The following is a 12034-nucleotide window of genomic DNA, read 5'->3' as shown; positions in this document are numbered from 1 at the left end:
TAAATGTCAAATTTCAAATAGCTATTATTGTACAACATAGCTTTTCATCCTTCACCATATAACATGATACTGAAGCAGAATGGAAATAATGTCAGAGCTTGTAACAACAAACTGTTTTCTTCCTGTTCCGAGAAGCTCTAGCTTTCATGGGTGTGTGAGCATGTCAGTGAGTGTCAACAGATGTGAACTTGTGCCCCCAAACTTCTTATTTCAAACTTAAATGCAGCTTGGAGGGAGCCCTGCAGCAGGTATGCCTCCAACCCTCGAATAACTCTTCTTCAGTTTTGTCACATTCAGTCCTTTCTCCAGAGGAATCTAAACCTTCAAACGTCTGAGAGAACATCTTACCCTATTTGTACCCCTCTTTAAAAAATCATTCGAAAAAATTAAATTAACACATCTGCTTGCACACACATAAGTCAGTGAAGATACTCAAGAGAATTCTAGACAAAAAGTTGGCTGAGTACAAAAATACCAGCAGCTTCAAAATAAACCCAGAGAACTGGCTGTTTGAAATTCTTCCCATAACTAAAAGATCACCCGCTCTGCTTGTGCCTGTCGAACAGAAACCTGCTGCTGTATTTGGGTCCAATAAATGTGTTTTCTGTTTGATAAGGCTTTGTCTGAAGCCCACAAACAATACCTTTCAAATACAGACTGAGAGGACAAGAACGAGAAAGAGAGAGGAAAAATAAACACCCAGGAAAAGGGAAAATGAATTAAGCTGCAAGAAGCAGCAAGCCTCACTTTCAATTAGGCTTTTAGTCACAGTCACAGAGTACAAACAAAATTAGAAAACCATAGTTGATAAAACATATTTGCACACAATAGGATTAGGCTAAGCCTTAGTCAGTCTGTATACATAATACCCTATGTTAAACAATGCCTCTAGAGGATTTCTTTTGTCTCACATAGGACAGGCATATTAATTTAATGCTGTATTTCCTAACAACAAGGTAAGTAAAACACCTCTAAAAATCAGTATCCAAGATGGCCGGTAATCTTTAATTTTCTTTCTGAGCCCTTGACATTAGTTGGAAGACCGAAAAAACAAATTATGGAGTCAACGTGCCGCTAATTAACAAGCGTAAGCAGAGCAAGTGCTGCAATCGTGATTCTGCGAAGTCAGCTTTTCTGGCAGCTGTCACACAGCAAGCCTCAATGACTTTTATTGCAAAGCAGCTGCAACAAGTGGTGAGTCATAGTTAGAGGGATTGGTTACACATTTGGTTTAACCAAGGTTAAAGCTGGTCCAGATTGCTAGAAACACAATGTTTCACTGGATCAGAGGAAAAGGGGCAAGTATGAATTATTTTGAATTGGTAGGACCCGGGAACCTCTTAGGGCACAATTTCAAAAGAAAAACAACAACAGAAAAACATTTTTGCAAACTCAAAACTATGTGTCAGAACTAGGTTAGGCCAATAATTTGGATTGGTTCACTGATTAAAACCTGTGCCAAACCCATTTTGACAATAAGACCTCCATCAAGAAATCTACATTGATCTTACAGTACATAAGAGAGAAGAGCATAGAGAAAATATCAAGCTTGCTCTGGTATCTTTATGATAAAATAGATTGGCTCCCTGCACGCTCCAATTAAAACATTGTAACTTATGTCTTTAATTTGTACATTTGTGTGTGTTGAGCAGGCATTTTCCCATTTTTTTGGAGGGATTATTTGGGGCTCATTCTTTGCCAGGACCAGTTGCCAGGCAACCCTCAGAAGTTCAAAAGTTCCTGCTTCCAGCAAATAAATAATTAAACACAAAGGGAGAATTGTTTACTTTTACTTCCATTTATTAAGCAATAAGCAAACCTGACACGACATGTTATTTTGAGCTGTCAGTAGAGGGATTTTCCTTTTGGTCTGCTATGCTAAGCTAACCATAAATTAGCTGAGCAAAGAATTATATAGAAACAACAGTGAAAATAAAAATCTGTTTCCCCAAACAGTAAACCTTTGCCCTTACCGCCAGGTTGAATGTGGTCTGAATAATATAGAATAATAAAGGAGAGGTTCAAAAATAGTTAGTAAGGTTGCCAATCTCTCACCCGTGCCCCAGGTATCTCACAGCAGGCCTCTTGGATGGCAAGCGAGGGGTCGCAATACAGCATCACCTGCTGAATGTCCATCTAGGAAGAAGATGGATAAGGAGTGATTGTTATTTCATAGATGTGTCTATGAGCCATTTCTCATAAAGCATTGGGAAAGCTCTTTGTCAGGGGGTTTATGTTTTACGTGCATATGCTTTCATATATACATCTCTTCCTGTGCTTACACAAAACCCTGCCTGCTTTTTCAAGTATGCCAGTTAATTGATCGTCAAACTAAATGCCTAGTTAACTGGCTCTATTCTGTTCTTTTTATAGCCCTGGCTTTCCTCAGGCCCATTCTCCTTGTTACAACACTCACTTTTTTTTAAATTAGAACTGAATGGGGCTCAAACAAATACATTCTTAAAGCACATACTCGTCAGTCTAATGCATACATATATACACAGAAATATAAATAGATGCAAAGATGCTATGGGAGAATGTAGGATTTTAGTACAAAAACCTTTGGATTCGGTCATATTGGTTTTATAGGAGATGCAGAATACAGATTGTTTTGATTTTTTTAAATTCTTATCTGAAATGCACTGTGAAACAAAGAACCACCAGAGTATTCTTTTTTTTCATTCATTTATTTTAGTATGTTCTTTCACAACTTTCCATACTTGCACAGATCCAGCGTCTGCAGCCCGAACGCCTAGCATAGTGTGTCCATCAGTGGGCACAGGTCCACGGGGGTCTATTGGTTTGGTCTCAGTGGAGCTGCAGTCCACGTGGAGTGATACTGCTTCTTGCTGCACACTCAGGGCCACCTTGTGCCAACGCAAGTCCATCAGGGCTTCCACCCCCTCCCCGGAGAAAACGCAGCTCACTAGGTCAGCGGTAGGCTCTGCCCCCCTGGCACGCAGAGACAGGGTGCCATCAGGGCCGTTGAGGTCTACAGAAAGCTGGGATGGAGATATGAGAGAGGGAACATTTAAAAGGGCAGGGTAATAAAAGGGGAGAAGAGGGCTAATTAAAGGCCTAGAAATAAGTCTGCCTGTCTGTGGCATTAACAGAAAGTTATGTGTACACGTTGCAAACGGCTAAAAAAGCTGTAGAACACATAAGCAGAGTTAGAGTAAAGGCAAAAGACATTAATTACGCAAGTCATACAACCAATCAATCACTCTTAATGAGGCAACTTGGCCCCATCCATCATACACATTGAGTATTTAAATCTGCTCTCAAACTCTGAGCGATTATGGGGACTCGGAGGGACTCCAGTGCTTCATCATGTAACACACATGAATAACAATGAAGGTGACTGAAAGAGGTGAGCAGAAGATGATCGAGGGAATGAGACTGAGAGACAGTGAGCGAGAGAGGGAAAGTAGAATAAGAGAGGACAAAAGAGGCTTGGAATGAAAGGGGGAGAAAAATGAAAAGGTGTCACGAAAGGGAAATAAATCGAAAGGGAGAGTGGAAGACTTTGCGAGCGAAAAATAATACACAGTAAGAATGAGTAGACAAAAGGTATGATGGATAAAAGATGAGAGATGAAGAAAGCGAGAGAAGGGAATGAAAGTGAAGAAGCAGATAAAGGAGAAGAGCTAGCATGAATAGAGAGAGCGAGAGAGAGAGCTGCACCTGTGGGTACCCCTGTTCATCAGAGATCTGGAAGAGGTAGATGGTGTCTCTCAGGGCAGCTTTCTTCAATGCCAGGGTGAAGATCAGAGTGAACTCCTCAGGTAATCCATGAGGAAATACCTGACTGGAACACAAGAAAACAGAAGGGTCAGGGACACGTCACACCATCATATGGCAGCTGGGAAACATTGTGTTTATTCTGATAGCCTACAAGACCTGCAACAAGGGTCTGGGTTTGAGGTTTAAGCCATATCAGTTTTAAATATTATACCATACACACACACACATATATATATATATATATATATATATATAAAATCGTTTTCATTTCTAATTTCTAGATTTATGTTCACATAGCAGTTAGAGTAAGCTATTAAGCAACTCCTGTTTCCAGATCTCCCTCGAACAATATGCGTCGTTATTCACAAAAAATATGTATTCTTTTAAAGATGTAAAAAATATATATTTGTCACACAACTCCAATCATTAAACAAGACTAAACAAGCTAGCACATACAAGAAAGTGAAATTAACTGAGCATGAGCCCACTAATGTGTCAATAGGAGGATGTAGGAGATATTGGATGTAAATGTGTATATTGCAAGTTCTTGTGGGTCCTTTTTCTTTAAAGACACGCCGAGTGTTGGCTTTGAAGATACCTTTCACAGTGAAAACTTTCTATATTGACGTGCAGTTATTAGCCAAAGAGCTAACAATGCATGTGATTGCACTTTTGAAAAATTAAGACCAATGTTGGTTTGAAATACTTTTATTTCCTTGTTACTTCATTGACGAAGCAATCTCATGTGTGTTTGGAAAATCCTTTTGTGTCATATGCAAGCATCAGTTAGTATTTGTTTTCCCTCTGGCATTGTCTCCCCACATTTTGTGCCTAAAGTCTGCCTTACAATGCAAAGCCCATCAACAGTATGTATAACCTCCTGGCATTCATTTTCGTATCTTATACAGTCCGACAAGCCTCATCCCTCAATTTTGTTCAAGGGCATCTAAGCACATAAAATACACAAGCATATTAGCTTTAGCCCACCATAGATGGATTAGGAGATGAAGGGTTCACAAACAAACCCAGTGAAATGTAGGCTCATCGAAATTTTGAACATTGAAATATCCTCTCTTGCTCCATTTCTTCTCTCTCTCATTGCACACTCACAATCTCTCTCTCTCTCTCTCACACACACACACACACACACACACAAACAAATACACACAGAATTGTTGAAGCTGGCAGCTGGTTTCCCACTGTTGGGGTGGGGAAGTGGTGTGACAGTGATTTATGACTGAGAGAAGATCCAAGGGAAAACAGCCAACTACAAGACGTCAAAGCAGAGAACAGAGAATGAGTTTGAGAAAAGGTGAGGAAGAGAAAACATTAGAGACCTGGAGAGTCACAGGAAGGGAAAGAGAAGTTTTGGGTCCCTCACTATAGTTTTCGATTGTCTCTGGATATCTGTGTACTTTAAATCTAAAGCATAACATTACATATGGTAGAAGCAGGATTCAAGGTTGTTGAGGGTGATGCAGCACCACTGTAAATCAGGCACAACTAAAATCATCAGCTTAAAGAATTAAACTTGTGTTTGACACTTTTATTTAAATGTAGAGCACACCAATGCGTGTGACAGTTATTCTTGTCCAGTCACTCTAGTAGTGTGTAATGTGTCAATAGAGGTCTGGCGTTTCCATAGTCTAATCCTGGGAAAGATCCCAAAATAAACTACCCTTACCGTCCTACTTTTTGGGACCCTTCCGTTGGGGTGCCAAGAATATCGAGCAGACTCTAACAGGTGGAGCTAAACACGACGGTTGTCCGACGATTGGTCGAAAGAATAGTCACTTCCCGTGTGAAAGCGGTAAACACAATCCCATCGTGTTTAAATACACAGCCGATTGTTTACATCCGTTTATTTTTCCTTTCGGCACACAGCCTTCTCTGAAATACAGCTTCATTGAGTTTTGTAACAATGAGCCACGTCAGTGACAAAGTAGATGAATAGCTGGATGTCTTCATCATTCGTTTTGTTTGTGTCATGTTTTTCTCCTTTGTTGAATCTATTAGTTAGTGGTTAGCTGCTATCATGTGACGCTATTACATAGCTATCAGCATCCGGCTTACAAGATGTCTACCAAAAGGGGCACAGGTGGCTGTGGAAACGCAAACGGGATCAGGCTTTACCGAATCAAACTGTACCGATCCGTACCGGACTGCTGTGTGGTGCTTCCTGCAGAGCAATACAACTTGCAGCAGGCTGGAGCTTTCCCATTATCGGCGATCATTTTAATAAGTTAATCAAAGACATCAAGACTTATAATCACACATATTCTGAGAGTCCTCTCAAAGAGCTCTTAACTTAGTTTAAAAAATCCTTGCAAGAATGGAGCAACTCTGAGTAAGGAATGGATAAAAACATCATATCATAGTGAGGAGACATAATCTAAAATTGCTGTCAAACCTCTAAATATTAATATCCATAATATCAAATAAATTAATAAAATGTGATTTAGTGCAACGTAGTATGACAACATCTTATACAATGACTTAGCAACACCAGCTACTGTATGTCTAACCAACAGCACTCCTGTGAGAAAAAGATTAAAGCATGGAAAAGAAGGTACACAATAGGAAACTGGAGATGAGTTGTGTGTAGGATGGACAGACAGGCAGACATTAAAAAAAGAACAAAACAAGTGTTTAGGATTGTGTTGTTTTACTGTCGATAAGGGTCATGAGCTGCAGGGCGCCAAAGCACCTTCGAGTTGAAAGTATCTCACCTTGACCTATTACATTCAGAACCTGGATAGTTTGTTTCTCTATAGATACAAACACACAAACATGCAATGAGGAGATAAATCACTCAGTATGGGCCAGACAGATTTAGATCTCCTCTACCATCGAGAGAGAAAGTTACTTCTGCCTCTCTTGTTTAAAATAAAAGAGAAAAAGAACAATGTCAGTGCAAGACAGAGATGCACAGAGGAAGAGGGGGAGATGAAATCCTATCGTTGAAAAAGCCCATGTGGTTTTATCACCTGGAGAGGTGTATAGGATCTCTTACACTAAGGTTCTACCTGTGCTCAAATCAATTGCCTTCAGTTTCTATCACTGGATGAATTATACATACCTGACTGGAAGGAATTCTAAAAAGCGGATAGCTCCAAACTGATAGACAAAAATATAGTTTCACAAACTATAGTGGGCAAAGGTTGGTACACTTTGCATTTTTTCCCCTATGGCTATTTTTACATTATGCCAAATACATTGACATATTTCATAAACCAGATTTACTGCCTTGCAATTGTATGCCTCTGCCAATTTGTCAAGTATAGGTCTACATCCATCTAGTTTTCCACAAAGTGACAGTATAACTTTAACCAATATCAAGTTCATGAGAATGAGACTGACCTGACCTGACCCAGACCTTTGACCACCATCATGTCAAAGCTATCGCCTCCAAACACATTTTGTGCCATGATTGAAAGCTAAGCAGAAACGGGGCTCAAATAGAGGATCAGTAAAAAAAAAAAAAAAGTGTTTCTCAGAGTTGTCACAATATGTGCACTTTTGACCTACTTGGAAAAAGTAAAAAACAGTCATCTCCTGTCGTATCCTACTCACAAAAACAGTATGGATGGATGTTCAGTTCATGAACATTTCAATTTTGTAATACTGCGTTGCTTATGATACCCTGCTATGATTCATACCAGCACAATCAGCTCTCCCTCAAGCTCTTTTTGGAGCATCGTGCAGGTTTCAAATACTGTGGAGAGTGGCTTGTGGAAAAAGGAGGTAGATATACACACATCACGTAGTCCACAAACTGCAGACTGAGGAAGATGCTGGGCCCACACACTTGCTTAAATGCAACTTTTAAGTCATCAAAAACCTGTTTCCTGGACCCTTTGGCTGAAACGTTGTGATTGTGATGATTTAAAACTTTTTGTGGCATTAAAACAAGTGTACAGAACTTCTTCCTTAAGCTAAATTGTGATCCAGTCTCTGAACAAGGATAGTTTGCATCTATCCTACGAGCCGTGCAAGGCTGCACTTTCCTGTACTAGAACAGAGCAGTGCTTTGAGTTAAACATCAGCCTTCTGCTAACAGGCTCTTCTTCTAGTGATTGAGAGAATTTAATAACTCCTTTTAAAGCAGGGTAAGGTTCATGTGAAGGGAAGTGTCATGATTTCTAATAAAACTAATCAGTGCAAGAGAAAACCACAAATGTCAATTTCATGATGGTGGTTAGGGTGTAAGGGAGTTACTAAAGTCCCTAGGAGTCATACTCTGTGCACGTGGAATGTCTTTATGATACTGTGTCCAGCCTTTGTTCGCTTTTAAATGCCTAAAAATATCAACCTGCTGGTATTGCTAACAGAAAAGTCTGGCTATCATAAATTTAATGTGGATTTATCCTGTTGGGGCCACCTCTGTTTGAACATAACGCTATCCCATCCAACTTATGTGTAACAGCCCGTCTCCTGCTTCCCCCGCTCCATGAAGATTCACCACAAGCTCCATGTTTCCCGCCTTAAAGCAGTCTGTTCCAGTTCATTGGCAGCGGCAGAGAGGCCTCCACCTGCTCGGGACATCCTGGACCCAGGGCTTATTAGAGAGTTCAGTCACAGGCATCCTGACTCACAAAATGAAGATATTTTTCTACATTTTGGCCTCTCATCCACATGAAAACGGAGATTTACGGCATCAAAAACGAAGCTTTTAAAAACTTCCAACCAAAGTGAAGATTTGCGAATTCTCCGTTTATGCGTTTGCATGTGGACTTTGTTGGTGCTGGAAATCTGGTGCTGGAAAGTTTGTTTCAGCTGTTTCTGAGCTCTCCCCTTTAATCTAATTTCTCATCAGCCGCTCGGTAGCGGTGGTTCAGTTTCTCGTCTTGGTTTTATTTCGAAAAAAATAAGCCTTGTTGTTTGGCTATAAACTTTTTGTTCCTTTTGTCCCCTACAATAAATCACTTACAATTTTAGTGCTTATCTCTCTGGGATAACATTCAGATACCCAGGGTCCACATTTGCATCCTTTCGCAGACTTTACATCGTGTATGCTTTTGGTTTTGGACTAAACTGTTTGACAAGCGGATGAAGCATTTGCGTCTGTCACCCCTGAAACCACGACATTCATCATTTTTAGAAAAAAGTGCTCTGTGTGCTCTAACATGCCCGAATGCAATCAATCTACCCACTGAGCTTCTGAACTTTATGTTCAGTGCAGCTTTTGAAGATTCAGTCAAAAGCATTTTTTTAAAAGAGCATCAACACTTAGACAACATTACTGTGATTATTATTAATGGTTCAAAATTGGTCACTTTGTAGGGCCAGTGCATTAAGTCTGAACATTTTGTACCAGGCATTCAGCATTCGCTACAGAAGCAATCAAGTGAACCACTCCCCATCAACACATGGTCAGCCCTAAAATCCCTTCCCTGTGATCTCTTTTCCTTTACTACCTTCTTACATCTTTTATCTTACATGATTTTTTCTGCCATTTTTTCTGCAAACTTTGGAACAGAACAAATCATCCTCATCTTTTGCACTCCTAATCTTCGGTTGCTTGTGATCTTTTTTTCTTCTTAATAATTCTGAAGTTGCAATGCCTTTCTTGATAAGAACAGCAACACATATTATATATAGTGTATGTTCGGCTGTGTGATATGAGTCATTTTATGAATTAAATTCTGTCAAAAACGCGAGTAATCTCAACCTCATGCCACTAAATCAAACAAAAGCTTCCTGTCTGTCAAAACAAACCTTTAGATGTAGAACAAGAAACAAGCTCGAAGCGATCAAATCAAATTCTTGTTGAAATTAAAACGCATGTCTCCTGCTGTGACAGGGGCCCATTTCACTATTGGCGTAAAGCTCACAGAGGCGAGAGAAGCAGCTTCATCTGCCTGTCACTCTGCTGTGTTAGCTTGGATTAGCTGACTGGATTAGCCTCTAATACAAAGCATACCGCTGGTTTCCAATTAACGCGCACACGTCCCACACTTCAGTCAACCTCACTGACGTTGACTACAAAAAAGGCTCTCTGAGTGACAGCGCCTGAGGTGGATGGGAGCCATGCACTGTACAGTTACACGGACAAACTGTCCATGCTATATAAAAGGGGAAAAAGAGGGAGATCCGAGGCGAGATGTTACAACTGCAATCATAATGTTCAAGCAGAGATAGATGTAAGCAGACAGGCACAAACACACAAATGAATGCAAACATGCTTAAATGCCAAACAAACACACAGACACACTCTCAGTCTGTCTAAGAGAAAAAAAAAGTCAAAGAACATGCCTGAGGGCTCGTCCTGATGCATTCGCTTATTGTCTGGATTTAAACCTTTAACCCACTTGCTTCCTCGCTACAAAACATCCCTTAATCCTCCATCTGTTTTTCCGCCTCTTTCGGTTCTCTAAATCCCCCTAAAACTCCATACAGTAAATGTTTAGTACAGAAAAGTCAAGAAAAATCCAAAAATTGCAGCAGGTACTTAAAGACAGAGACCATTATGAATACAGGACGCAGTTCTGAGTCTGTGTTCTTTAAAGCGAGACAGAAAGCATGCACCCGTTTAGATTCTGTTCGGTCATTTTGGGGAATTATAAGGCAGTTATGTTCTATGTATATAAAGATGCAAAATAAACAGACAGAACAGTATCGTTCGTCTCAGTTAAGAAGAAGTTACCAATGTAGAATAGTTCCCTGATTAAAAATGACAGCAACGCTCTCGCTGGGATAAAAATTTTAATAAGTGCTAACGCCGTGAGAAAATCCCAAACAAGCCTTAGCCAAAACGAGACAAAGAATCCTGTTCCCGTCCTCTCTCTCTCTCTCTCTCTCTCGCTCTCTCTCTCTCTCTCTCTCTCTCTGCGTGTATGGTTCGAGGCAAAACAATAACATCTTGGATTTTTCTCTTTAGCTCCAAAGAAACTGATTTCCTGAGAAGTGACAGTTTTTGGTGTTCCTCGCTTTTTTTTATCAGGACAACCTCTCTCTGAGCCAGTGACAAACAATATGTGACACTTTTAGAACAAAATGTCTCCAATGTAAAAGAGTGTTTTCTTTTCTTTTTGTTTGTTTTTTTTTTTTTTGGGGGGGGGGTAAAAAAACAGGCTTCAAGCAAGTGGAGATCACAGTGCTGGACTCAGTAATAGAAGTTCTGGAAAAGCGCTTTAACACGGGTGTAGAAAGAAGTTTGACTGCCTGAAATATCAGCTTGAATTCACAGAACTGAGAAAAGCAAATAACCCCTATAATAAGCTCTTGTCAGAAATCCTAAAAAAAACGAACTAAAGACAACAACAGTATAATAACAACATGAAAAAGCATAATTAAACCATGTCAAGTTCAAAAACCATGTTGTGCAAGGAAGCCGTGCCCTGTTGGATGTTAGGGCTGAAAGTCTCTCCGTTAAAAACAAGCTCAGGCTCTGAAATGCTGCAGCTAAATTCATACTAATTTAGCTGTTCTTTACAAGGAACTTCATCATGTCAGCAAATTAAGTCATCACTCTTATAGCTATAGTGCTCGAGCAATTAAACCAGGCATTTCATAAAGAATGGAAACTACTTGCAGTAAGTACAGGAGGTCAAAACCGGAAAACCAAAGCGCTGTTACAAGCCTTTTACGAGCTACTGTCAGTGGTGAGGGGAATGAAGTGTTACTTCTGGAAATGCAGTCAGAGACTGACCCTGGTGTTTGGTTTGCCATGTGTTTGCAGCCTCTGAACTGACAGGCTGAGTCAGTTCAGAGGCTAAGTAGCTGGAAGCTGTTCGGACTCTTTGTTCAGACATGGCATAAAGGAAAAAAAAATACACTGTCCACATAATCCTATGAGAGCAGAAAAAAATCTAGCAGAACATTTGCTTGTATTTTAGTTCCTCTTATACAGTATAGCTGTACCTCCTACAACTCTACACAGCGTGTATGTGCAAAATGTGTGTTGTCTGTAGTTGCTAAGAAAAAAAAAGCAAGTGAAATGCATGAACTGTTAACTTACTCTGTTGGGCGTAGGAGTGCTGTTTTACCCAGGCGGAGGATGACTGGTCCACGGGGGTTACGGATCTTTTTGACATCTGCACTCTTGAGCAGTGAGAATCGCCTCACCAGATTGAAACCTGACAAGAAATGGCACTCATCAGCACCCACATACATAAAAATGAGAGATGGAAATGTGCCTGTTTTCACATTCTCTTCACCTGTGATATTGTTCCTTGCAGATGGAGGAAACTTCCACTCATCCACTTGTAATTCTGGGCACTGTACATCTGTGGAGACGGGTATATAACACAGAGGGTTATGGAAGTAAACGGATGTGAAGATATGAAAG

At 40.2% G+C, this 12034-nt stretch overlaps 1 protein-coding gene across 2 annotated transcripts in view; it reads right to left on the bottom strand.

Annotated features, from left to right (window-relative positions):
• Nucleotides 1–12034, bottom strand: part of col16a1 (collagen, type XVI, alpha 1) — a 71772-nt gene that overhangs the window by 47080 nt on the left and 12658 nt on the right. For both annotated transcript variants that reach the window (XM_079367429.1, XM_079367430.1), the window contains exons 2-6: nucleotides 11904–11972; nucleotides 11705–11822; nucleotides 3685–3808; nucleotides 2721–3002; nucleotides 2056–2136 (exon numbers count right to left, since the gene is read on the bottom strand). In XM_079367429.1, the coding sequence (XP_079223555.1) occupies nucleotides 2056–2136; nucleotides 2721–3002; nucleotides 3685–3808; nucleotides 11705–11822; nucleotides 11904–11972 (674 nt within the window). The remainder of the gene's footprint in view (nucleotides 1–2055; nucleotides 2137–2720; nucleotides 3003–3684; nucleotides 3809–11704; nucleotides 11823–11903; nucleotides 11973–12034) is intronic.

This window comes from Symphodus melops (genome assembly GCF_947650265.1).
Source record: "Symphodus melops genome assembly, chromosome: 18".
NCBI classification, from domain to species: Eukaryota; Metazoa; Chordata; class Actinopteri; order Labriformes; family Labridae; genus Symphodus; species Symphodus melops.
This window is presented reverse-complemented; position numbering and strand designations above follow the sequence as displayed.